This window comes from Heterocephalus glaber, unplaced genomic scaffold (genome assembly GCF_053883595.1).
Source record: "Heterocephalus glaber isolate CG9 unplaced genomic scaffold, H.glaber_assembly_v1.0 deba00001481, whole genome shotgun sequence".
Lineage (NCBI taxonomy): Eukaryota > Metazoa > Chordata > Mammalia > Rodentia > Bathyergidae > Heterocephalus > Heterocephalus glaber.
This window is the reverse complement of record NW_028258317.1, coordinates 14,280,837-14,308,750: the sequence shown is the minus strand read 5'-3', so window position 1 is coordinate 14,308,750 and position 27,914 is coordinate 14,280,837. Positions and strand designations below refer to the sequence as shown.

Below are 27,914 nucleotides of genomic sequence, written 5' to 3'. Positions count from 1 at the left end.
AATAAAAGCTTATTGTAAAGTTTGGGTTGAAAACTACAGCACACACAGCAGCCAGCTGCCTATTTTTGTAAATAAAGTTTTATTGGAACAGAGCTATCCCTACTAATTAACATATTGTCTTTCAAGCTCCAACAGTGGAGCTGACCACGTGTGATGGAGACCCTCTGGCCCACATGCCTAAAACCATTTACTATGTGGCCCTTGCCCTTTAAGAGAAGTCTGTTGACCTTTATTTAGTTTAAAATCCCTGAGTCTATGGTGGTTTGTCATGCAGCAATAGCTTGCACAGTACTTAGACCCAACACCTAGTGTGACTGAAGGCTAAAGGATCAAGTGGTCAGAATGAAGCTTGGAGAGTATGTTTCCTTTCTGGGGACTTAATGAGGAAAACTGGATTTGCTATGCACCTTTTCTCTCGAACTACTTTCAAGGGATGGGACTTAAGAGGGGAAAGGGTCCCCAGCCAAATCACAGCTATCAAATTTGATCCCAATCTTTTCCAAAAGGACAGTTGCAAAACTGGAGAATGTGGCTGTTAATCAAATGGCAATGACTGACAGCTCACATCTGACTGGTTTCCATCAAGCCTGACATCAATGATTTTATGTGAAGAGGATCAAACAGCAAGTCACAACTCCCCAGTAAGGCAAAATTCATTCTTCCCTTAGTATATATTCCAACCTCTTTCTGTAATCTCCCCCTGTACCTGGCCTGCTAGGCTTGCCACCATTCTCTCAAGCCTTCAGGCCCTCTCCCAACACTTCCATGCCCTGGGATTCCCACTCCTACCAGAGTCAGCTCAGATGTTACCTTCTGACAGCCCTGTTTTACCTGCCAGTGTTCAGGCCTTCCCATCCCTTCTCATGCATTGCTCTTCCAGTTTCCTCAGGTTGTGATATAAAGCTAATACGGTCATTTTTTGATACCCACAGGACACTGGTTCCAGAACCTCCCCAGATACAAAAATCCAGGGATCCTCAAGTCTTGTATATAAAATGACACAGTACTTGCATATAATCTATATATATCCTCCCATATACTTTAAAGCCATCTCTAGATTACTTGTAATACCTAAGAAAATATAAATGCTATGTATCTAGTAGTTATACTGTATTGTTTGGAGAATAAAAAAAAAGATTATACATGGTTAATGATTTTTTTTTTCAAATACTTTTGATTGCCAGTTGCTTAAACCCACAGATGAAGAACCTGAGGATACACAGCGGATTGCATCCAACTGCAAACTAAGAAACTTATTCCTTTGAAAGCTGGCCACCACTTATTTCTCTCTGAATTCTTCCTGCCTACCAGGCACCTCAGAGATGGTTTGCTAGATTTTTTTTTTTAAGTTAGATGTGATATTTATTTCATGTCTTTTTTTTTTTTGGTACCAGGGATTGAACTCAGAACCTTGCACTTGCTCAGTGGGCGGTGAAACCACTGAGCTAAATCCCCAGCCCTATTTCATGTCTTAGTTACTTTTCTTGTTGCTGAGAAAAAATACCTGACACCCAAAGTTAAAGGCGGAAAAGTTTATTTAGTTCACAGTTTGTAGTTGGCTGGCTCCAAGGCAGAGGGACATCACAGAGGAGAAACAGTGCATGGCAGGCAGATGACAGCAAAGCATCGAAGAAGCAAGCAGCAAGAGGCAAGCAACAACAGCAGCCCTCTTTCAGACCCTTATAGTCTATCCAGGCTACCCACCCTTAGGTTGCCCAAACACCTGGGGTGGGGCACCCTTAATCCCAGCAACACATCCTTAATCCCAGCAACACACTCTAGATCCAGCCACCTCTGAAATGTTCCACCTATGACCACATGAGGCTCTGAGGGAACATCTAGATACAAGCCATACCACTCTGTAAGTATGGAAAATGTGTTTTTAACTCAACATGCCGATAAAATATCAGGTGTTGGTAGACATTAGCTTGTATTAAAAATCCAGGAAAACTGATGTCATGATGCATCTTGACTTTGTCAGTTGTGGTCATTTACTTAATTGTGGTAAAAGAAACAAGACTTTCTGAACAGAAAACATTAATGAATGAGGACTGTTTGGCTGCACCAAAGGAGACTCACCAAACAACTGGCCTTTTTTTTTCCCAACATTTTTTATATAAAGCACAACTTGAAGGAATACTATTTCTACTTGCCATATTTTTGGTTTTTCTTCCCAGGAGCTCAAGCCCTTACCATTTCTCACCTGAAGTATATAATACAATTGCCCCCTAACTCTAGCCCCATTTTCCCCAGATTTAAGCAGCTGTTTATAACAAGAGCTATTCCTCAACCATGGCTCTGAGCACACTGCTTCTGACTCACTAGCTTTCAGACTCACTTGTAGAGGTTAAATGTCGGCCTTTACCTCTCATTCCCCTAGCAAGGGCCACTGCATGAAAGCTCTGGTTGCCAAGGATATGTCCTACATTGGAGTTTTATGTATATTCATGTACACATATCCTCTACATATGTGCATACACTTATATACACACATGAACACACCATTAGTCTGACACAAATACATTCCTACACTGTGCAGTCACCTCCTCCCCTGCACAAAATTCCACTTTGAGCCCTACATTCAGCTCAAAGCTATGTTCTAGATGAAGATCTCTCTAAATTCTCAAGACAAAAACAATGGGAAACAAATGATGAAAATATGCACCAAATTAAGACGTGATATGTATAGCTACCAACTCCCTCAGACGAAAGTATTCATTATGTATCACAAACATGTATTAATAAAAAAAGAAAAGATACATTAGTCTCCTCCAGAGGCTCAGGCCAGAGATTCCTGGCTGTCAGGCTGTCAGGTCTTCTGCTTCCTTCATTCCCTCCCAGCTCACACTTGTACCAAGATCTCTCAGCACAAAGTAAGTGCTGGCTAAAAGCTGGCAAAGTTATGTTAGGAGAGAAACAGCACAGTGAATACAATCACTCTTTCAAAGGATTCTAAAAGGGAAAAGGCCCCAGACTGTATCCCAGCCTTGGTGGGGAAGGGAGGGATATGGCCAGATGTGTGTGTACCCCAAGACTTACTTAGGAGAACAGGTAGATGCCCAAGTGTATGAGAAAAGGCACAGGTATTTAGGCAGGTAGGACAGGGGACCCTCAAGGTAAACTGGGATACGGGTGGCATGGGGGCAGCGGAAGGAGGATCCACTGACTAAAAAGTTCTCACTCCACACCATAGTAACCTCAACGGAGGCCTGAAGTTAAAGTCAAACATAGAGCCTCTCACCAGGGGGCATTCACCAGACCTGACAGTCTTACTCATCCAGTACTCTAAGGACTGATGAGGAAAGCAATTTGGGCTAGCTGGATGCTAAGTGGGGTGCCAGAACTGGGTTTTCCTGGATCCGTGGGTGGAGGCAGAGGGAAGGCTCTGGGATGTTAAGGGCTGGAGTGCAGTATTCTTGGCCTTCCAAAAGCTGCCTGGCTGGAAATAATGTGAAAACCAGACTGCCTCCTGACCACCTGATGGGTGTGGGACATTGGCCCAGAACCAGGAGGTGGCCTTGCACAGAGGGCAGAGACAGGGCACCTGGAGTTTGCATCCAAAGGAGCTCTGTCTAGAAAACCCAGAGGGAAGGTTAAGGAGAGAGAAGCCACAGTAGTCCAGGATCAGCAGCCAAAGACCTCCCAGAAACTTGTTAGAATTCGAATTCTAAGAGGCAACCACCACCACCACCCCAACCCTCCACCCCCGCTTGTTGAATCAGATACCACTGGAATGGGGCCCCTCAATCTGAGTTTCAACCAGCCTTCCAGGTGCACTGAAGTGTATGAACAACCACTGTACTGGTCTTGCAGACCCCGCCTTGCTGCCTCCTCCCTCCCTAGCTGCCTCCTTTCTTCTTTGGTAGAAAAACATCTGGTAACTGCAATCCCTGTCTCTGGAGACAGACAACTTCTTAAAAGATCAAAGAGCACAAAGTCACAACGTAGGAGGTGAAAAGCAGCCCTGAGAGATGATTTCTAAAAAGCCATGTGTGATCATGTCACTCCAACAGCTAAATCCATTCACTGGTCCCTCACTGTGCTCAGTTTACAAGGTCCTCCCAGACATTACTGTCCAGCTAAGGTCCTGCCCAACTCTAACATCTCAATTCCAACCATAGGGGACTTCACCTGCAGTTCCGTAAAGCACCAACCAGGCTCTCTTCTCCAGCCACCTGTGGTTACCACCCCTCCCACCTGGATAATGGTCCTGCCTTCTGGGTGCTCTCCCTGACCCACTCCTTAACACTAGGCCCCATCACAGCACTCATCAGGGCACAGCAGCTAGGTGACAGCATTCATCGATGACATTAACCCTGCAAAGGGTCCTGCTCCAGCAGCTGGCAAGGGAGGGAGAGCACTGAGAAGACCCACAAAATCTATCTGGTGATGGAATGAAGCCAAGTCTTAAATACACTTGACATTCCAGCTACAAAACATATTATTCCTAAGTATCTGAAAGTCTTAATTGTAATTGGGAAAAAATGTTCACTAAAGTTTTGAAAGCCACAAAAGATTTTTTAAAAGGGAGCAAGCAGAACCAAGAGCAGCCGGACAGAAAAGCTGATCTGTTGCCCTGAGGGATGGTTTTGTGTAACAATGGGGATGCACGCAGTCCAGCTGTTAATCTCTCCAGAGCTCTCTCAGGCCTTCCAAACTCAAAAATTCCAGGTTCTCCAGTCATGTGTGGGCCAAGCATAAGACTGCCAGGAGCCTCACAGATCAACCACAAGCCCACAGGCCCAGTAGCTCCCAGCTGTTATCCCAGTGTAGCATCCTGAATGCTTGGAAAGCTCAAGACTCCAAGCTTCTGTGGTGTGTTCTCCAGAATACCCACACCACCGCCTGGGGCAGACCAAGCAGGGGAGAGGATACTCCAGGACATCTGGGAGAAGGGCCAGGCAGAAAAATTAAAGGAGAGCATCCTCTTACTCCTCCCTCCAGGAAAACAAAAAGATCTTTCCAAGCACCAGCTGGCAGATAGGAGCCTGTCTCTTCTGTTGGGACATCCAACAGGACTCTTCATCAGTCTGCCCCAACCCAAGCCCAGGTAAAAAGTTTACCTTTGGGAGAAGAATGCAGGGAAGAACAAGAGAGCAGGAGCCTGACAGCTAGACAACCCTGCCCTAAGGAGCGAGCTCTCCCACTGGGCCTCAGATTTAATCAAAACACTGCCTTCCACCAGAAGTAGACAGAACAAGTATTATTTTATGGGGGAAGGGAGCATGTCTCTGGAGTGTGATGGGGAGCCCTGGTCGGGTCTGGCTGTAATTAACTGGCTTGCATCAAAGGCCGGGGGCGGGGGTGGGGGGTGGGGATCAAGATGGCCTGATAATTTAAGAAGGGGGTTGTCATAAAGTCCCCGTCCCTGGGACAGCAGGGCCGGCCTGAGGCCGGAGACCACGGGTCTCCTTTCAGCAGGCCTAAAAGGCAGACCCCCTGCAGCGCATGGCTGGAGAAACAGCCCGGATCCTAGCGGACCGCTCTAGGGGGTAGAGCATTTCAACCGGAAAAGCACACGTGGGGGTGCCCGGTGTGGCTCCGGTTCAAACGGCCGCCCAGCTGGGAAACCTGGCAGGGAAGGTAGGGCATTCAGAAGGATTTATATGTACACGTTCTGAGAGCGCCAGTCTGGATCTGAAACCAAGAATGCTGTGTACTATCGCTTGAGTCTCTTCCCAGCTATGGACCTCAGTTCCTATCCACATCCAGTGTATGGGTGCGGGGGAGGAACGCCGGGGGAGGCCAGAGTAAATGCTCTTTCAAACAAGCGACAGCCCAGACTCTCCGACTTTACTTGGAGCCGGAAAGACTGGCTGATCTCTCTTCCTTGGGCAAGGCTGGGCGGGGCGCTCTCGCTCCAGCTCTGGGCTCAGAGGGGGCGTTTTGGGAGCAGCAGCAAAAGAGACGATGTCAGACCAACCATCTGGGGCAATTCATGTGGAAAGGGTCAAAATGTAGGAGCAGCGCAGAAGCCCTGACCTCAGGTTCCCAGGCCAAAATTTATGTAAAGACTGGGAACTCGAGTGCTGCCTCGGTTTTCCCGCGCCCACGATGGTCTTGGAACCCCGGGGTAAGCTCAGGAGTAGCTTACCTTGTCCTTCTTGCCGGCCCCGCTCTCCTCCGAGACCGAGGCAGCGCACTTGTTGAGCAGTTTCTTGCTTCCGCTGGCCGTCGGGCTCCAGGTGCGGCCGCCCGAACAGGACCCCCCTGGAGGGTCCCCGGTCCCGCCAGCGGCGGCGCTCTCCACTTTGATGAGACGGTGCTTGGGGGAGATGTAGCGTACCTCGGCCGGCGTGGCGGGCCGCCGCTCACTACTGCTACGGTAGAGATGCGGGGAGCCGGAGGAGGACGACGAGGACGCGGCAGCAGCAGCGCCAGCGCCAGCGCCTGAGGCGGCACAGCAGCAACCGGCAGCGCCCGACGCGGATGAGGCCGAAAAGGCGCGCTGGCCCCCACCGGGCTCCCCGCCGCCGCAGTAGTCCAGGCGGCACATGGCGCGCAGTTTGCGCAGCGACGAGCCGGGCCCGTTGTAGGGGTCCTCGAAGTCGCGCTCCTTCTGCGCGCGGTAGGCACGGATGAGGTCACTCGTGCTGCCGCTCTCGTCGGGCAGCGAGCCCGACGAGGCCGAGAAGCAGGAGGCGGCCGCCGGACCGCAGGACGCCGAGGCGGCCTGCGGCACGGCCTGGGGGGGCTGCGAGGGCCGCTCGCCCCGGCGCCGCTGCTCGCGGTAGTCGGGCCTCGGCGGCTGCGGGGGACTCTTAGTCTTGCTGTTGCCCAAGCTGAAGTATTTGTTCAGCCACTTGGCCATGGCGAGAGGCCGCCTAGGGCCGCGGCGCGGGAGCCTGGTCCGCTGCCGCGGCCATCCGGGGGGCAACGCTGCAGCCCAAGCCCCTCGGCGCCCCGGCCCCGGTGGGGGGCGTCGGGGCGCCCACTCCCGACGCCAAGTTCAAGTTCTCGCCTTCGCCGCCGCCGCCTCCTGCTGGCTACACTCAGACCCCAGCAACAGCTGCGCTGCCCTCCGCCTCCGCCGCGCGCCGCCCGGGCTTCGGGTCTCGGGCCCCTCGCGAGCGCCTCTCATAGGGTCCCAGCCCGCGACCGCTGAAAGCACCGGGCCCAGGCGGCCCCCGCCGCAGAGCGCGCTTCTGTCTGCCCCGTCGAAGTGGCAGCCTCCAGCTCGGCCAGGACCTGCGGCCGCTCCGGGGACTTGGCGTCCTCCGCTCCCGTCCTTCCTTTCCGAGAGAGCTGGGGCGAGCCAGGCGCCTCCGCCGGCGGAAGAGCGGGCGATAAATCGAGGGGAAAAGGGAGGCAGCCGGCGCCCGCCCGAGCTCGCGCGACCGTTCCCGTCTCGGCGGCGCCTAAGACAACCGCTGCCGCCGCCTCCCGAGCCGCCGCGCGTGTGACACCCGGGCCGCCAGATCCCGCCCCGCGCCGCGCGCCCCGCCCCCGCGCCGCGCGCTCCGCCCCTCGCTCCTGCAGCCCTGGACCGCGGCTCAGCCCCGCCCTCCCTGCGCCGGGCGCTCTGAGGGCGCACCTTGCTCGGGCGGTTGCCTCGGAGCCGGCCCCAGGGTCGTGCCCCAGGGCGCCTGGGCTCTGCAGAGCGCCCGGCTCCGCCCCGCTCGCCGCCCTCCACAGCCTCGGGCGAGAGTTTGCCAGGCTGAGCCTGCTGCGCACAGAAGCCAAACCCGTCCTCACTTCCCTGGGACCCGCGCGCTGCACACCCCCGGAATGCCCCGCGTCGGGGCGGGATTAACACCGGACCTTTCTAGTTTACAGCGTGGCCCGTGCGGAGGAAATGCGTTGCCAAGTGTCCCTTAGGGACAGACCGCCGGTCGCCCTTCTTAAAGGGACAGAGACTCCGGTTCAGTCCCCAGGCGCCAGGTCTTCCGAGGAATCTTTATGCTAATGAGTGTATTAGCAATCCGGATGACGGATGCGGACGGGATAGGCGGCGGGGGCCGGACGCGGCTCCAATCGCAGAGCTAGACTAAGGGGAGGTCGGAGTGTTTGCTTACCTTTTCACCTCTGAGGAAGTCGGGGCTTAATTTAACCCTGTTCTCTGCCAACCTGAAAAGGCGACCTGTGGGAACGTTTAATGCCTAAGGTTGTAGGAACTGGTAAGGCACCATTTAATCCAGAAATTTCATTTTACAGAAGGAGAAACTGAGGCCCGGAGAAGGTCACACAGATTGGGCTGGATGCCAGTTCTTGAATCTGGAGGCACCATAACGATGCCACTTGAGACTATGCTTTAGTGACTAGCCAAAAGTGAGAAAACGCAGGGTGAAGGAGGGACACAGCTTGCACAGGGTAGCTTTTCCTAGGGTCTACACTCAGGGAAGAAAGCATGCTCCCCGATGTAACCAAAATCATGCCAGAAAATGAGGTAGCTGCTTCTTGGGGTTTGGTTAGGCAAGCCCCAGAATGTAGCTTAACCCCAAAATGAGGGGGAGAAACCTAAGAGCTGAGACATTCTCTAAGAACAATAACTCAAATCCATCTGCCGTGTGTACATTATAGACATGGGAGTCTGTTTCCTGTAGGAACAGTAGACCTGTGGGGGAGGCAGCAAGGCCAAGGGTCTGCTGGAGCTGGAGGTCACCCTCACTCTGAGACTTTGGGACCTGGAGGACCAGAGCTGTTAACTGTCTCTCTCTCTGACCCAACAGACTCAGACCTGTGACCATAGCCAAGAAATGGCAGAAGCAGGAGGCCAACTTGGGGCTCACAGTGAAGAAGGGCTCTGTTAGCCACACAGCAGTGCAGTAGGACTGGCTGCTAACGTTCCACTGGGATTGAGCTATTTGCCTCTATTTGGTCAGACAAGACTGTCATCTTCTGTGGCCAGTTGAATTCTCTGAATCGCCTTTGTGACACCCCCCCCCCCAGTAATGTCACTAGCTTGTTCTTACCTGAGATCTATTCAAGCATTTCAAGGAAATAATATTAAGGGGAGGGGTCTGGAGATAGGGAGGACACCCAGAAATTAACAGCTGTTTATTTTGGGTATTCCTAGACTTATACATATCAAATTACCCTTTAAATCACTGCTCTTATGCATAAACATTTGATTGTCCTGCATAAAAGCCCCAACAGCAAACCTGAAAGGCAAGGACAGTCTCATCTTAAGCAACACCTTTCGTCCAACCACGAATCCTCTCCAGCTCCTTCCCTTCCCACTTCTACTTCTGGCCTGGCAAGGAGGAGCAGCTAGATCCTGGCAGCAGGCCAGGCCACCTGGGGCAAGAAAGTCCTCTCTGGGATCTGGAAGCTTGTTCCCTGTATATGGGCAGCAAAAGGAAGAGTTATCTCTGCCTTTTCCGAAGACTTAGGAAGAGAAGTTCTATTTCACAACTTATTTTTTCCATTTCACTTTCAGCAGGACATGGGATCAGAGCAGCTTTCCCATGTGATGCCTCTGCTGGGCTATAATTTGCAAGCCAGAATTATTGTAATGCTATAGTATTATGCCAAGAACTTCCAGAGTGCTTGTGTATCTGCTCAGCTCCTAAAGACTCTGTGTATAATTAGCCCCACTCAATATCCCTGAAGTCTGGTGTTACTCCCAGTTTACAGTTGGAGTGGCTGGCTTAAGGTGGTATTTACTTCAATCAGGCAAGAACCCCATGGGTGTTTTCCTTTGGGAACATGTAGAGACATACCCTCTAATATCAAGTCAGAAATAATCATTCTGAAAGGAAACAGAAAAGTTTCCTATGGAAGATGTTGGAGAAACTGTGTCCAGTGGTTTGGGGAGCCAGGGTTCTAGGAAAAGGATGAGAGCTCTGTAGGGGGTTAGACCCAAACACATTTTTTCAGAGTTTCACCTACCCTATTTTACAGGGGCAAAATTTGGAACAGTGTAGAGAGATTACATCTAGAGGCACATCTGCACCTGCTACGGTGATGTATGCCTATAATCCCAGCACTCTTGGAGGCTGAGGCAGGAGGATTACAAATACAAGCCCAGCCTAAGCAGCAACTAACTTGGTGAGACCCTGTCTCAGGGGGAAAAAAAGGTTGAGGATAGAGCTCAGTGTGAAGGGCCTCAGTTCAATCACCAGTATCAACAAAAATAAAAGAGGCACAACTGGACTGATATGGAGTCTCTTCACACCACAAGCCCAATACTCTGTGATCCTGTAATAAACCATGCTGATTCCTCTTGGCATTTTTTGCCTTATTTTTTTCCCCATTAAGTTTATTGGTACATTTTAGGTATAAAATACAGTTACATTCATCACTGGGATCTTGTACCAGCACATGAGTATCTTGGTTCTTATTTTTTCCCCTTCCCTTGCCCTCCCTTCACCCCCTCCACCCTTCCCTATTTGCAAAGACTTTGTTTCCATTTTTTTCCTTTTCTCACATTTTTTCTTTTCCCTTCTTTCCTTTCCCCTACCCCTCCCACTTCCCCTGCTCCTTTAGACCTTTTCTTCCTATTACACAATATCGATTATACATTTTTTTAAAATTACAATATCACGATCTAGGAGACAATACCACAGATTTTACAGAATTTAAAAGGGTATAGAAAGCATATTACAAAAATCATTTATTTATTTATCTATTTATTTATTTATTTATTGGTACCGGGGATTGAACTCAGGTCCTTGCGGTTGCGCAGGTGGCAAAACCACTGAGCTACATCCCCACAAAAATCTTTTTTGAAATAAATTTGACAACTTCTAATAAGTACCTTGGAAGACAAATTAATGGAACTAACTCTGGAGGAAATATAAAATTCGAATAGCACCTATTAAAGAAAATATAATACTAACTTGAAAACCTACCTATATGACAATAAGAGGATCATATACATTTTAACTGATAAATTATTTCAAACATTTAAAGCAGAAAAAACAAGGAACACTTCTCCCCTCATTTTAAGAAATCAACGTTGTGCTAATCCTAAAACTGGATAAAGATAATAGAAGAAAAAACTATGAACATAGATAGAAATTTGTTTAACAAAACAAATTGTTAGAAGTCAGATCTGGCAGGATGTAGAAAGTGGTTTTATTATAGGGATGGCAGTGTTGGTTCAGCATTGGAAGATCCACCCCCAAAAGTCATCATTTTAACAGAGGAAAGGAAAAAGCCATATGCTCCTGTCACTAGTTGGAGAAAAAGTATTGGACTAAATTCCACAGCTGTTCGTGGTCAAAGCTATCAGGAGACTAGAAGTAGAACAGAGCCTTCTCAACAGATTAAAGACGTACTCCATACTTCCAGCAAGAAGGCCTTATATGAATGGAGAAGATACAATGCTTTCTCCTTAAGGTGGGGAACAAGGGCAGATATGCTTACTCTTTATCTGTCCATTAAACTCTGAAACCTAGGCCCAACCAAAATAGTCTGGCAATAAAATGACACAATTAGGATAGGACTGGCAAGGTAGAAACAAAATCTTTATATGTAGATGAAATGATTATCTATCTATAGAGAAAGTACTAAGAAATCTCTAGGAGCCCCTAGAACTTGTATTTGAATTTAGCAGGATTAGAAAACACAAGGTATATATAAATATTCAGGTCTGTGTATACATGCTATAAATGAAGAATTAGATATTGAAATTTAAAAGTTATGTAGGAGTACAAAGGACCTAGAAAAGTTAGAAAAAAAAAAAAAAAACAGTGTTGGAAGACGTTTAGTACCTAATTTTAAGACTTCTTCTAAAGCTACAGTAAGGCAGTGTTGGCGTAAGGAAAGACATATAGATCATTGGAATAAAACAGAGAATCTAGAAATAGAACCACACATACATGGTCCACTGAGTTTTGAAAGATTATTTAACATTAGCATTTTATAGAATATAAACTCAGTTCAAGAGCCGAGGAAGAGACAGTGTTTTCAGCAAATAGCGCTAGAACACCTGGTATCCATATATAAAGAATTAATCTCAACCCTTTATTTCCATACATGAAAATAACTTGAAAGGATTATGAACCTAAATATGAAAGCCTAAAAGTATAAAACTTTAAGAAGAAATTATAAGGGAAAATGTTTATGAATTCAGGGTAGGCAAGAACTACCTAGGATACAAAAACCATGATGTATAAAAGAAAAAAATTGAGAAATGAGATTCCATCAAATTTTAGAACTTTAAATGACATCATTAAAATGAAAAGTAGTCCTTAAACAGACCATATTTCCAATGCATATAATCTATGACCAGAATATATAAAGAACTCTTACAGCTCATTAATAGACAACTCAATTAAAAAGTAGACATAAGATGATAAATAGCCAGTATAGCAAAAGGAAAGGTGAACAACTCTAGAATCAGAAAAATACTAATCAGTACAATAATAAGATTGAATTATACACTTATTAGGGAGATGCAGTTAAAAGTTTTAAAAGCCTTGTCATGACTTTTTCTTTTTGTTGGATTCTTCCTCTTTGCGTTTAATTTGTCACGCCCAATGGATTCATTCTGCTGGGTTTCCTGGGGTTGTGATCCTCATTGTCTTTTCCTAGGGTATTGTCTAAAATTTTTTGGATTGCCAGTTTGGTATTCATGAAGTTCCTGAGGTGCTCTTTATGATGAAAGTATCTTATTTCTTCATCAATTTTGAAAGATAATTTTGCAGGGTACATCAATCTGGGTTGGAAGCTGTTTTCCTTTAGGGCTTGAAATCACTCCAAGCTCTTCTTGCCTTGAGGGTTTGCATTGAGAAGTCTGCTGTGATTCTGATGGGCTTTCCTTTGTATGTGATTTGTTTCTTTTCTCTCACTGCTTGTAGAATTTTATTCTTCTGTTGGATTTCTGGAATCCTAACTGTTATATGCCTATGTGTAGATTTTTTGATCAAGGCTAGCTGGAGTCCTATATGTCTCACTTATCTGTATGTCAAGTTCTTTTCTCCTCTTTGGGAAGCTTTCTGCTATCACTTCTGTGAACAGTTTTTTTTATGTCATCTGCACTCTCTCCTGTTTCTTAATTGACTCCAATCAGTCTTATGTTATTCTTCTTTGCATCATCTAGTAGCTGCTGGATTGATTTCTCGTGTTCCCTTACAATTTTAAAGCAATTTTTCTTTTCCTGGTCACTAATTGCAATCTTATCTTCTGTATCTGAAATTCTATCCTCACATTGGTTCATTCTGCTGCGCAGATTTTCGATGGAGTTTGGGCTGGGGGTTTAGCTCAGTGATTTCGCCGCCTGCCTGGCAAGTGCAAGGACCCAAGTTCGATCCCCGGAACCAAAAAAAACCACAGAAAAACAAAAACAAAAAGGCTTACAGCAAATTGTGGATGTATCTGAAATTCTATCCTCACATTGGTTCATTCTGCTGCAAAGACTTTCGATGGAGTTTTTAATCTCCTGGAAATCTGTTTGCATCTGTTTTATGGATTCCATTTGTTTCCTATGTTGGAATTCCATCATGTTCCTCAGATCCTCTATGTTTTTATCTATGTCCTCTCTAGATTTATTAATCATGTCTTGCACTATGAGCACAATCTTTGCTGTTATCTGAGTAATTATTTCTGATTTCATTTTTCCCAGATCCTCTTTTGTTGCCAGTTCAGAGAGTCCAGGTGGTTGAGTATCAGAGTGTTCCATCTCGTTTCCCTTTGGGGTTTCTGTAGGTGATCCGGAAGTCTGTTTTTGAGGCTTGTTTATGTGTCTTCTCATTTACACGGAGGGGTCAGGTCCTTCTGGCACCCGCGCGGCTCACCTTCTCTGCCCTAGGAGCATGGGATGGCGATGGGGGAGCTTCCTTCTGGGTACTGGAACCAGTTCACCTTCTCTGCCCTAGGAGCATCCATCAGACACTTTCATGGAGTGGCCGGGGGCCTCCCCGGGTCCTTCCCATGCAGCCTGCATACAGGAGAGATCCTGAAGTGCGGCGATCTTCGCAGCCGGGCAGCTCCAGCACTGAGCTCAGGATCTGCGCTTTGGCCCATTTTTTGCTTTTTATATCCTTCCCCCATGACCCACTCCATTTTCTTAGTCAGAAGATTGGTTGGGTTGGTTGGTCTGGCTTACCTTCTCACTGTGGACCGCAAGGGCAGGAACATGGTAGCTCCTTTCTCTGCACCTCCTTCTAGTACTTGAAGGAAGATAATGCCATTTGTAGGAGCCCCTAGAACTAGTGCCACCAACCCAACAGATTCATTTTCTTTTAGGAAACATCATTCTGTTCAGTCCAACAAATGCTAAGTTCAGGCCCTTTCTATGTAACAGGTCCCTGGAGACACAGGGAGGATTCAGAGAGTCATTTTGTTTCTCATGAATAATTGTGCATGGCAGGGCAAGAGAAAGACAGGGCAGAACAAGGGACAGGAGAAAGGGAGTGTGATTCTGAGGCAGAAGATCATGGAGTGTTCTTAGAAAAGGAGGTATCTGGACTTGCCCTTGAGGAATGAACAGCATTTGAGTATGGAAAAGTGGGCAAGGGAATTCCAGGCAGAAGGAACAGCATCAGCAAAGACAGAAGCAGGAACACAAGGGAAACCACTTGGACCATAGTGAGGGATCTGCTTTGAGTGGAGAGTAAGTAGCTGAGTAGCTGAGAATTTGTGAGGGTGTGAAATGGTGGGTAAAAGTAAAAAGTTGGGCTGGGCCCCACTTGGAAGAGTTTTGATTACCAATGTAAGAGGACTTCATCTTGCAGGCAACAGGGAACCATTGACAGTCTTTGGGCAAGGAAATTACCTAATTTTGTCTGCATTTTATAAAGATCATTTGGGAAGCAGTGTGAAGGATGCATTTCATGGGAGTGACAGAAAGTAGGCAGAGCAGTCTTTTAACTGCCTTGCTCGTGCCATTCCTACCCATGTGTTCTTTTAAATATTAAAGGACCAAAAAATGGTGCCAGGACAGCACCTCATGCACAGAAGACACTCAACGCCTATTGAGTGAATAAGTAACACTGGCATAGTTGTATTTGAAAGAGTGCCTAGCAATGGACTCTGCATGGCTCCTAGGTCTCTTCCTTTGGGCTGCTCAGTAAATGGTGACCAGCCCCTTCCCAGTGACAAGTGGCAAGGAGGAGGAAAGAGAAAGAGGTGTTTTGGGGGAGATGACTGACTTGCCATTAGTCACCTGCATAAATACTTATGAAGTTCAGGGCCAGAGTCTGGACTGGAGGTGTAGATCTGAAGCAAAAGCTTTAGTCCTCCTTGACCCTTTCTCTCATTCCTTTCTTACCCAGCCCATCAGCAAGGTAGATGCAGAATCTGAGCACTTCTTACCCACTCCTCGACCACCAGGCCAAGACTCCTTTTCCTCTTGCCTGAATTACTGCAGGAATCCCTTGCCCATTTCTCTATTTTCATCTCAACATAGAAGCCAGTGACCCTATTAAAAATGAATCTAGGGCCAGGGGTTTAGCTCAGTGGTTTTGCCTCCTGCTGTGCAAGTGCAAGGACCTGAGTTCGGTCCCCGGTACCAAAAAAAAAAAAGAATCTAGCTATATCCTGTGGCACACGAGGTCTTACATGAACTTAAATTCCTTAAATAATTCCTGACTTCATCTCATACTGTCCCCTCTCTTCTGCTCTAGCTAGGCTGCTACTCTGATCTTCCTGGAACTCTCTAGCACGCTTTTCCCTTGGGGTCACATTGTGATCTCTTCTGCCTAGAATATTTTCCCCAGTCATCCCCACAGCTCACATCTGTTTCCTTCAAAACTGACCTTTCTTTCTTCCTCTTTTCCTCTCTCTCTCCCCTTCTCCTCTCCACTGTTCCTGTCTTATTTTCTTCTTTTTGGGGGGGTGGGGGGGTTTGGTACCGGGGATCGAACTCGGGAACTTCTCCTTTTGAGGCAGGCGGCAGAACCACTGAGCTAAATCCCCAGCCCTTCTTTCCTTCTTTTTAAAACAGGGTCTCACTAAGTCATTAGGTTGCCTAGGCTGGGCTTGAACGTATGATCCTCTTGCTTCAGCCTCCCAGAGTCCTGGGATTACAGGAAAGCATACCACCACATTAAGCTTCATTTAATAAGTATTTAAATGTCACAAGCGCAAAGAGGCTTCCCCTTGGCACCCTACAGATCCCTATCCTACACTTGCTGTCCTTCTTCCCTGTTTTATTTGTCTGAATCTAGCTCACCCCATTTCACCTACTGTGTATTTACTTATTTTTCTTGTTTATTTTTTGTCTTTCCCTACAATGGGAAAGGGATTGTTGCCCTTCTGTTCACTGCGTATCCCCAGAATGAGGACAGTGCCTGACACATTGTACACAGGGACTTGGCAACTATTTGTTGAATGATCAAGTGAATGTGAGTGGCTGAGAAGACCACAGAGGGGAGAAGAGCAGAGGGCTACAGCTTGACGTCTCCTTCTGCTTCAGCGTTGATGCTTGTGGGTGTTAGCCTTGGCCTGGAGGCAGGAGCTTGTCTAACTCACTATATTTTTTGGGGAAAGGGAATATGTATGTTGAAGGTGTACAACATGATTTTTTTTTTGGTACCGGGGATCGAACTGGGGTCCTTGCACTTTTGAGGCAGGCGGTGGAACCACTGAGCTAAATCCTTGGCCCAACATGACTTTTTTTTTATGATGTTTTGATATACATATATAGTGAAATGATTACAGCCAAGTCAAGCAAATTACATTTATCATCTTATATAGTTACCTGTTTTTGGAAATAAGAGCACCTAAAATCTCTTTTAGTAATTTTCTAGTATTCAATACAATATTATTAACCATAATCTTCATATGATATATTAGATATTAGATCTCTTAGACTGACTCATTCTAAGTGTACCCCTTTGATCTATGTCTACTCATACACCGTCATTCTACTCTTTCTATGTATTGGACTTTTTAAAAGATTCTACATAAAAGTGAAATCATGCAGTATTTGTCCTCCTTTCCATGTCTATATGTCTATTTTATTTCAATGAATAGCTCTTCTCTGTCTCTGTCTCTCTTTCTCTTTATCTCTATCCTCTCTCTCCTCTTCCCTCCTCTCTTCTTTCCATCCTGGAGTGAACCCAGGGCCTTCATACTGAGCTACATCCCCATCCCTTTTTATGTTTTTTTAAATTTTATTTTGAGACAAGGTGTCACTATGTTGCCCAGACTGGGCTCAAATTTGCAATCTTCCTGCCTCAGGCTCCTAGACTGCTGAGATTACAGTCTGCCCCCACACCCAGCTTGAATAATATCTCATTGTATGTATATCACAATTTATCCATTCATCTATCAATAGACACTTGGGCTGGTTCCATATCTTGGCTATTGTGAATAATCCTGCAATGAACATGGGAGTGCAGATGTCTTTACAAAGTGGTTATTTAGTTTCCTTTGTGTGGGTACCCAGGAAAGGGATTGCTAAATCATCTGGTAATTCTATTTTTAATTTTTTAAGGAATCTCTATGCCGTTTTTCATATTGGCCGCACCAATTTGCATTCCCATCAACAGTGCACAAAGATTTCCTTTTCTTCACACCCTGACCAACATTTATTATCTTATCTTCTTGATAATAGCCATCCAAACAGGTATGAGGTGATAATATCTCACTGTGGTTTTAATTTGCATTTCCTCCTTGATTAATGATTTTGAGCACCTTTTCTTGTATATATTGGCAATTCTTCTGTCTTCTTTGGAGGAATATCTATCCAAGCACTTTGCCCGTTTAAAAATTTTTTGCTATTAAATTGTGTTAGTTCAGTATATATTTTGGTTATTAATCCCTTATCAGATACATGTTTTACAAATATTTTTTCCCAACCTATGGGCTGCCTTTTCATTTTGTTGATTGTTTCTTTCACTGTGTAGAAGGTTTTGAGTTTGATGTAGTACTATTTGTTTATTTTTCCTTTTGTAGTCTGAGCTTTTGGTGTGAAATAAAAACAAAATAACAGGGCCAGGGATTTAGCTCAGTGGTTCTGCCGCCTGCCTCACAAGTGCAAGGTCCCAAGTTCGATCCCCGGTACCACACACACACAAAAAAAGAACAGGTGCTCTCTGGAGGTATGAACAGCCAGCTTCCTTTGGGCTGGGGTTTTAGCTCATTGACGGGGGCAGGGATTTAGCTCAGTGGTTTTGCTCCCTGCTGCACAAGCGCAAGGACCCGAGTTCAATCCCCAGTACCAAAAAAAACAAAAACAAAATAACAACAACAAAAACTCATTGCTGAGCAAGATCAAGGAGCTTTATTCCTGTATTTTTTTCTAAGAGTTCTATAGTTTCAGGCCTGATGTTTAGATGTTCAGACCATTTTGAATTGATTTTTATGTATTGAGTAAGACAAGGCTATAATTTCATTCTTTTGCACGTAGGTATTCAGAGTATCATTTATCCACAAAAATTATCCTTCCCCCACTGTGTGTTCTTGGTGCCCTTGTTGAAAATTTCTTGACCGGATCCCGAGTTCAATCCCTGGTACAAAAAAAAAAAAGAAAGAAAGAAAATTCCTTGACCGTAGCTTCTTGGGTTTATTTCTGGGCTTTCCATTCTGTTCTACTGGTCTGTGTCTGTTTTTAGGCCAGTACCACACTGTTTTGACTTGGTTTATTTTTGAAGCAGATGTGTTCTTCGGTTCTGTTCCCAGACCCTGTCTCTTAAATGGAGAAAGCAGAATGTGACTCTTCCCTGTCTCCCAGCATCCAGAGTGGGCTCCATGAAGGTTGTGGTTTCCAGGTAGCTCTTCCACGTGAACCCCAGTCCCGTGGTCACAGGAGCCTGTCCCTGGTGTGCCATCAGGCCAGCTGCCTGCTGTTCTTTTCAAATCAGGTACAACTAATCTTAGGAATCTCATTATGAGTCGTAAGATAATCCTCTATATCTAGATTAAAGGCTGTGTTTTGACCATTACTGCTTATTGAGCACTGAGCCCATAGTTTAATTGAGCTGTTTATGCCACTGCCTTGATCTCTTCCCAGAGAATTTACAACTAATTCCAAGTGTCTCTGTGAATTAAGTGGGTCTCCCCCAACATGCTCTGCCTGTTACCTGATTATGGGCTCTCACTTACAGCTGTCTCTGGCCAGTACCACTTCTAGCCCACTTCCTCCCTGAGGTGGCTATCAATGATGGGCCTTGAGAATGACCATAGCCAGGCCAGTAATAGAAAGGGGGGTGGAGGTAAGGACATAAATCATGCTGACCCCTTTGAAGTCACCTCCAGACAGCTACTTGCAAGAGGAGGATGCATGTAGTGAGCACAGCTAAGGGTAATGGAAGGAAAGAGTTCCACATTGGGAGGCAAGACCCTTGAGTTACCTTCTTCTTCTTCTTCTTCTTCTTTTTTTTAAGTGGCGGTGGTATTGGGGGTTGACCCCCTGGCCTTCACACTGAACTACAGTCTCCTCCCTTTTTTGAGATAAGACCTTACTAAGTTCCCCAGGATTGGCTCAGAATTGCAATAGATCCTTCTGCCTCAGCCCCCCAGAGTGTTATCTTGACTTTTTTGGGGGGTACCGGGGATCAAACTCGGGTCCTTGCACTTTTGAGGCAGGTGGCAAAACCCCAGCCCTAGCTTGATTCTTATTCTGGCTTCTATGTGCCCTCAGGGCCTCAGTTTCCCTATTTGTAAAATGGAGCTAGCAGTTCATGTTTTCAATTCAGCATTAGAGGCATGCCTCCAAAGAGAGATGCTAGATTTAGAAAAATAAAACAACAAAGAATATACTTGCAATAGTTGGGACAGGCCTATAGTTAACTATTATTTTTTGGTTAGCTGAAGTTCAAATATAACTGGTGTTCGATATTTTCTCTGGTGACTCTACGCAAGGGCTACTGTGAGTGATGGAGAGGACTCTGTACCTCTAGCCCTGCCTCTGCTGATGAAATGGACAGGAGTGGAAGTTCTCAGCCCTGGCTCAGTGTTAGAATCACCTAGAGGGCATGTAAAAGATCTAATAACCAGTCTGCATCCCTGACCATTGGCTCACAGTTTCTAAGGATGGATTCAGGCAGGTTTTTTTTCTTAATCTTTTGTACCCCTTCCTCTTTGTTTTAAACTCCCCAGGTAAATTCAGTGTGCAGCCAAGTTTGAAAGCTAGTGAACTAGAATGGTAGAAAGGTGATTCCCAAAATAAGGTCCCTGGACCTGAGAGAACTGGGGGCTTGTGACCCTCTAGGTGGTTCCCATGTGTGCTAAAGTCTGAAAGCCCACAGGAAAAAGTATCCTTGGCTGGGGATTTAGCTCAGTGGTTTTGCCGCCTGCTGTGCAAGCACAAGGACCTGAGTTTGATCCCTGGTACCAAAAAAACAAAAAAAACCCAACAAAAACAAACGTATCCTTGATGGTACCTCACAGATGACCAGGCTCTACACTTAGGGGCCCAAGCCTGAGATGGGTGCTGGGAAACCAAATTATTTGAATGACTTTGCAATGTGGCTTCTTAATGGTCAAACTATCTGCCATCTGGCAGTTGCAGCATAAATTATGAGGTTGCACATCCATTGCATGCAAGTGGCTTTTTTAGTTCCAAATATCAGCCTGCTGGCAGTCTGGAAGGTCACCATTGGCACTGAGGTTTGTTGGCAATAGTTCAAGTTAGGTCAGGAAGAGTCAGAAGTAGGCCAGATCTATCTGGGGATGCAAAGGTCTGGGTCAGGCAACCTGTGGGCCCAGAAGAAGAGGCTGAGGAGCCTGTAGGCCAGGAGGAAGTGACAGTGTCAGGAAAGGAACCAGGCCTGGCTAGAGGGCATGGAGCATTAGCCCAAGCAGGCTGGGTAAACGGGGGTAAGCATTGCTTCTGTCCCACTTTGAGGGAGGCTGGAGCTGAGGCCACAGGAGGTGGTGTTAGAGTGGAGACTAGAGGTTGTACTGGTTTAGTTTTGCCTTAAGAAGCAAGTGGAGACAAGGAATAGTGCAGGTTTTTTTGTTTTTGTTTTTTTCCCAGCCAAAGAGGACATACAAACAAGAGTCATTAGCACTATAGGTTTTCTCCTATGGAACTCTCACAGCCACAGCTGGATTAGCTGGGGATACCAGGTGCCCAGAACATGTTAACCTCCTGTCCTTGAGAGCTGTCTGGAGGGCAGGCCACAGGGGGCTGTATATTACTCATTTCTGTCCACTCTCCAGGATTCACTCAGCACCTGCCAAATGCTAACCCCAGCGTGATGGTGTGTGGTATTGAATCCAATTGAGAGCCACGAAATCACTATTCCAAAATATGAGCCCTCACCTCAGGCCTTACTAAACCATACCTCTGAGAAACCACAGCCATTCTACCTGCAGAAAGGTTGGGAGACTATCTCTTTCTGGCTGCCACCCTCTCTCCCTTCCTCCCACATCCTCCTGCTGAGCATGCTTTCAGAGCAGAGTGGTCCAGATGTTAGACTCACCCAGCTTCCTACAATGTTAAAGACACAAAACCATTCAACATTGAAACCAGCAAAGGTGCTGTAGAATCACTGCATGTGGCACATGTCCAGAGGAGGGTTTTTTGTAGTTGGCTTTTGCAGCTTTCCAGCATGGTATGTGGAGGGGCTCCTTTTGCCTAGGCCTTAGAGCACCCTCTGAAACTTTGGCCCCAAGGTGTAGACAGCAGTGCACCTTGGGGCTCTAGACTATGGTCCTCCTTGCTCCCAAGGCTGTGACAGTGTTTGACTCACAGCCTTTGAATCCAGAACTAGTGAATCCCAGAGAGAAGCCCTGCTTTCTTCCTAAGTCTCCTGCTTTTATCTTTATGTATGATTCCATTGCTATTTCAGTTTGCTTCTGTTTGTGGACATTCTTGTGGTGGGTATAGCCTTTTAATGTTATTATTAGGCACAAACCACAGGAATTTGCTTCTCCAGTGAACCAGTTTAGCTATCAAGTAACACATCTAGCTCAGCCACAGTGTAGGTCAAACTTAGAATCACCTAGAAAACAGTGTTAGAATGTATACTCCCAAAACTACTTCAGGGAAACTAGCTTGACATTACTAAATAGTGTTGAGGAAGTGATACTTTGACACAAACCACAGCCAATTCTGTTGCAGATGGGGCAAGGACCCACTTTGATAAACTCTGAGTGGCACAAGCCAGCAAATTGTAGGTGATGGATCTAGGATGGAGGATTTCTGACTTTTGACTGCTTTGTCCTCATGTTCTTCTGCCATGCAGAGGGTCAGCCTGTCTGGATCCGGGGCAGGCCGGCTGGCTGCTGTGTTGTCTTAGGGCACCATCTTTCCTCAGTTGTACACCTCCATGGCCTGACCTCATTCTCACTTATCTGAGCTAATCTCCCTCAACTTCTAGTTTAACAGATTCTGCAGATAAGGTGGGGATTAGGTAGGAGGAAGGGAAGAAAGCAAATGTGACACCAACCCCATAGAAATACTCCTGGCAGGCATTAACGTACCATTTTCCAGCTCAGAGGTCACACAGCTAGCAAGTGGTAGGCCCTTGCTTTGCAAACTCAAGCATGTCACCTTAAAGATTTTCCTGTTTTTGGCCAGGCCTGGTGGCGCATGCCTATAATCCTAGCACTGGGAGGCTGAGGCAGGAGGATTGCCACAAGTTTGAGACCAGCCTGGTCCACATGGTGAGTTTGAGTTCAGCCTGGAGTATATAGTGAGACCCTGCCTCAAAAAAACAACAACAAAAAAAGATTTTCCTCTTCTCTATTTTGAGGGAGGCAGAAGTAGACCCATTTAATTTTTTCTTCAACTTTTTATTTTGAAAAACTTCAAACTACAGGAAAATTGAAGAAATAATTCAAAGAACCCAGTTACCTTGTAATTGGTAGTATTTTAGCACATCTGTGCTCTATCTAGTTACCTTACCTGCCTACCTAATTTTGCTAATCCATTTGAGAATTACTTGGAAACATTGTGTCAATTTGCTTCTATTTCAGCTTATTTCAAAAGAACAAGGGAATTCTTCAACAAAATCACAATCAAATGATCACACTTAAGACATTAAAAATTAATACATTGTCCAGAGCCATTCTACGTAAATTTTGGGGAAAATCATTTCTTAATTAAAGTATGACTATAGCTGTCTAAGGCCCAGTGTCACCTTGCCCTTGAGCTGGCTATGGCATGTGGAAAAATAACTCCGTTTTGTCTCCAGTCACAAGTTGAGGCCTCAATGATCCCATGATACTGTGATGCTCAAGAGCAAGAGCACATCAGCTGAAGACATCCTGGTTTTCCAAGAACCCAGTAGTAATAAAAAAGGAGAAAGGTTTCACCTGGGGGAAAGACACTTCCTTTTTTTTTTTGGTACCAGGGATTGAACTTGGGACCTTTTGCTTGCGAGGCAGGCGCCAGAACCACTGAGCTAAGTCCCCGGCCCAAGACACTTTTTTATTAGCCTGCTAGCTTGTCCCACCTACTATTGTAAGAACACTCTCCTTGATTGATTGCCTTCCGATAATACGTTACTATTTAATAATCTGGTTTATTTCTCAATTTTTTGTAAAATGACCTTTATATATATTTTTTAAATTCAAGATCCAACCTAGGATTATTGACTGAATTAAGTTGTCACATCTTTTTATCTAGGAGTATTCCAATCTTTTTTTCATTTTCTTTTGAAACACTGACAATTTTTAAGAGACCAGTCCATCATGCAGAATATCCTTCTATTTGGGTTTGTCTGATTGCTTCCTCATAGTTGTGTTCTTAGAGTTTCATGTGACAGGGACAAGGCCCTATCTGCCACTGGCTCTTACCACATTTGGATCCAGTTCAGCCCTTGATACTGTTAAAAGGGTGAATGGTTGGAAGGAAAGGAGCATAGCTTGGTGGAATGAATGTGGGTTGTGAAAAGCAGCAGAACCTGTCTGCTCAAGATTGGTTCAAATCTACTCTATCCAGGGGGCTCCCCAACTCCTTTACCCTATTTGTGAATTTAAAAAATTTTTGACACAGATCAGTAGAGCCTCAATATATTTTTAAAAATTTGGGGGGATGTTTTGACTTCTCTTACTGGCTGTGAGCTCCTCACTGGAAATTGCAGCTTACATCCTCTCTAGATCCCCATCCCCAGGTTTGTCAGTCGTGACATGTGTTCAATTAATACTTGGAAGCTGATGGACCAGTTGTTCAGTGAGGAGGCTGAAGTTGCCAATTAATTGGAGGAGTACAAGTGAAAGGGAGGGATGCTGTCTAGGTACCACCATCCGGGAATAAGGAGGCCTTTCCAGAAAGAATAATCAAGCTAGCTCCAAATGCACTCTTGGCACGTGTGGGCGGACCCTTGAGTCCCAGCTAAGGCACCTCTCTCAGTGTCCACAAGGAGGCGGCAGAGGGAACGGTCCAGGTGTCAAACTGTTGAGGGACTAGTTCAGCCAGTCAGCCAGCTGTGTCCTGGCTGGAAAGGAGATCTTGGTCCAGGTGATTTGAACAGGATAAGGCAGGCCTCCAGTCAAAAGGGGAACGGGGTCCCTGCATCAAGGTTGGGAAAGCCAAAGAACGAAAAGGTGGACTGTGAAAGTCAACAGGTATCTAAGAATATGAGCTAGATTTTCTAATATCAAACCAGAGAGTGAACGTCAAGAGATTCAGTAGTCTGCTAAGGAAAAGGAGATGCCTCAGTACCTTGACAAGGGAAGCAGAAGTCCAGCATGTATGGTGGGAAGGGCAAAGTCTTGGAAGCAAGAGTCTCAGAGTCCCATCTCTAAGCTTATATATAGGTTGTCCACCTTGTGTCTCTGATCCTCGATGAACGCTTTTTAAAAAAAAATTTATTTACTTATTTTTAAATTTTTGGTACTGGTGATCAAACTTGGGACCTTGTATTTCCAGGGAGGCAGCGGAACCACAGAGCTAAATCCCCGGCTCTCCTTGATGAATGCTTTTGCTGTGTGACCTAGGCAGTGACCTCCCCATCTCTGAGGCTAAGCTGTTTCATCCTATTCAAAGAGGATTGATGTAAAGACCCTCCTTTGCATGGGGCCCTGTGATAATCAGGGTTCCTTCCAGCTTTAATGATCCCTGGGTTGACCTAAATAAATCAGTTCAGTTGCCTTCAAAGACATTTCTTCATTGCCTATCTTGGACACCTGCTCCCTTTAAAGCTTTCCATAGGCCCTGACCTTTGGGACCAGGGTTGTTCAGTCTAACTTTATAGAAGCTAAACAGTCTAACTTTAGATATTATGATATAGCATACATCAAAATGCCCCACATATTAGTGCAAATGCAATTAATTTTGCTGTGACATAATTTTGAGCCATTTTTATAATTTCACTTTCAAGATTATTTTGCTAATTAATTTCCAGTGACTGTCACTTCTTAGGAATCACTGTGCATTGTTTAAGAATTCCTTAAATGGAAGAATCCACCAATTGTTTTCAAATATAACAAAAATACTATGAGTACTATTTTTTTCTTTTTTGGTCCTGGGGATTGAAATCAGGGCTGCTTTACCCCTGAGCTGCAACCCCAGCCCTTATTTTTTATTTTGAGTCAGGGTCTTACTAAGTTGCCCCATGTTGCCTTGAACTTGTGATCCTCCTGCCTTAGCCTCCTGAGTAGCTGGTATTACAGATGTGTGCCAAGGTACACAGCTTTGTTACTAAATTTAACAATGTATGAAGCTGATATAATGCTAGGTTTCATGGACATTTCCTGACATCTGAGCTTGAAATTTTCATTTTGTATTGTGGAGTCAATAAGAATGGTCTCAGTGCTTTTTGAGGCTTGTGCAGATCCTCAACCCCATGTCTGTGGCACCTAATAAATAAGATCCTTCTTGTGGAGGCAGCTGAGATGGTGTGCGTGTGTGTGTGTGTGTGTGTGTGTGTGCGCGCACGCGCATGTGCGCGTATGACAGAGAGTGGTGATTTCTTTCAGTTATTACTGTGTTTTCTGACCTGAGAGCCTGAGCAAACTTTGAGTACATAACAAGAAAAAGGACCCTCCATTCCTTTAAGCTCAGAAACTTCATTTTCACACCTGTCTTTCAGCCCTGCCATCACATAGGTAGGCACTGGGGAGGCAGAATCTTCCCTTCTCTCAGGTAGACCACAGACACCAGCCCCATTGTCAAGGTTTTCACAGACAAAGATGTCCCACAAAGGGCAATATCTCACCTGAGAATTTGTTTTCTCTTGCTGATAATTCCCCTCCATAAACATTTTTGAGAGAGATGAATAGGTGTACCTTTCTGGAATGGCAGGCAGATGCTGGTGCATGAAATGACTGCATGGCATGTTTTATGGATGAGGGGAGGGTCTTGTTGACCGCCTTTTATTTCCTCAGCTTCTGACTTGGTTGCAGATCATCCTGGCTTCTCTGCTATAGGTGAAGGCTTTGGCAGTCATCTCACTCACTGTGGCTGCCCTGAGGTTTTGATGGACCAGCCTGGGTGGGAGCTGAACAGTTGATGCAGGGGCTGAGGGTGTGGCTCAGTGGCAGAGTGCTTGCCTAGCATGTGTGAGGCCCTGGGTTCCATCTCCAGCACTGTCCCCACCTCCAAGAAAAAGAAGAAAAAAGACACTAAACATCTTCAGCCTGTAGCAGCTCAGGTTCCACCCTGAAGACCTGGGTGGGTCTCCTCAGTGCAGGTCATACACAGCCCACAGCCAGGCCTCCAGTCTTCAGGTATTTCATTATGCTGACATTTTCCCACCTGGCCCTTTATTACAGCTATGAAGGGAATATATTTCTTCCTATCATGGTGTTAATGGATCTCACAGGAAAAAAAAAAGATGCACTCTCAGAAAAATAAAGAAGCCAACATAAAAATGGAAGACAGTGTGATGATCAGCAATATGAACAAATGTGGGATCTTTCCAACCATCTTTCTTTATAGCCCACAGTGGCACTGGATGATTTTCTGTCAGTTCATCAGGGTCCCTGTAAAAAAGCTCAGAGTTAAGAATGCCACATAAGTCACGAAGGTGGCAAACCCGAAACTGGGTGAGAGGGGGCCCAGAGCTCAAACCCAAGCCACAGATTTAGAAACAGGTTTATTCTCACCCTGCCAGATATAGCAAATGAAAATATGGGTTACCAATTTATATTTAAGTTTCAGGTGAGCAATGAGTAATTTTTAAGTATATTTGAGACACATCAATCTCATGTGGTGTTTATTTGAAATTCAAATTTAACCGGGCAGCTGTGTGTTTTCCCTGCAACCCTAACCCAGGGGCATAGTTCTCTCTTTTCCCTGGTATTTCTGCAGCTTCACCTGGAGGACGCTCCCTCCCCCTTCCAGGGTCTTCCACTGTTTTATTTAAAGGCCATATTTTTGTGAAGATGGTCCCCTCATGGATCATTTCCGACTTCCTTTGTGCCCTCTTGGCCTGCAGGATTTTGCTTATTTTCCTGTTTTGGTTTATGTTTGCTTGCTTATAAGTCTGTTTTCCCCATTAGACTGGGAGCAACATGGCCAATGACTATATCTAAGATCTTTTACTCTGTTGACCCAGCAAACTGCCTCCGAGAGGTATATAGGTATTTTGTAAATGTTTACTGAATGAATGAATGATCAATGCTCTCATATTTTGAGGGCTATGTGCTGTGCATAGTTCTAAAAAATTTATGTGGATTTATGTCCTTCAGTGTTCTAGTAATCCTCTGAGATAAGGACCATTTTTATTTTCCATTGATGGAGCCCAAGGAGAAGCTAAGCAACTTGCTCAAGGTTGAGGGCAAATCCGGGATTTGAACCCAGGCAGTATGGTTCCAGAGTCTGGGTTCTTAGCCTTTGTGATATATTTTTTTCCTTAAATTCTTCTATTGGTACATTTTAGGTATACAATACATTTACATTTATCACTGGGTGCTTGTACCTGTACATGATGTATCTTAGTTCTTATTTTTCCCCATTCCCTGTGCTCCCTTCACACCCTCCACCCTTTCCCATTTACAAAGATTTTGTTTCCATTTTTTTTCTTTTCTTATAATTTTTCCTTTCTCTTCTTTCCTTTCCCCTTCCCCTCCCACTTCCTCTACCCCTTTGGACCTTTTCTTCTTATTTCAAATTATCAATTATTCATTTTAATCACTTTAATCCTTATTTACACTTTCAATTCCTCACACCAGAGAAACTATTCAGT

General features: G+C 45.5%; 1 protein-coding gene across 4 annotated transcripts in view; it reads right to left on the bottom strand.

The window, feature by feature from the left end:
* Shb (SH2 domain containing adaptor protein B) overlaps window positions 1-7,360 on the bottom strand; it is a 126,139-nt gene extending 118,779 nt beyond the window's left edge. For 2 of the 4 annotated variants that reach the window (XM_021244509.2, XM_087183651.1), the window contains exon 1: window positions 6,095-6,953. In XM_021244509.2, coding sequence (XP_021100168.1) covers window positions 6,095-6,811 — 717 coding nt within the window. In that variant the 5' untranslated portion in view covers window positions 6,812-6,953. Of the gene's footprint in view, window positions 1-6,094 lie in introns of all 4 variants that reach the window. The other 2 variants (XM_004864981.4, XM_021244508.2) reach the window with 2 other exon arrangements.
* Between the last annotated feature and the right edge of the window lie 20,554 nt (window positions 7,361-27,914).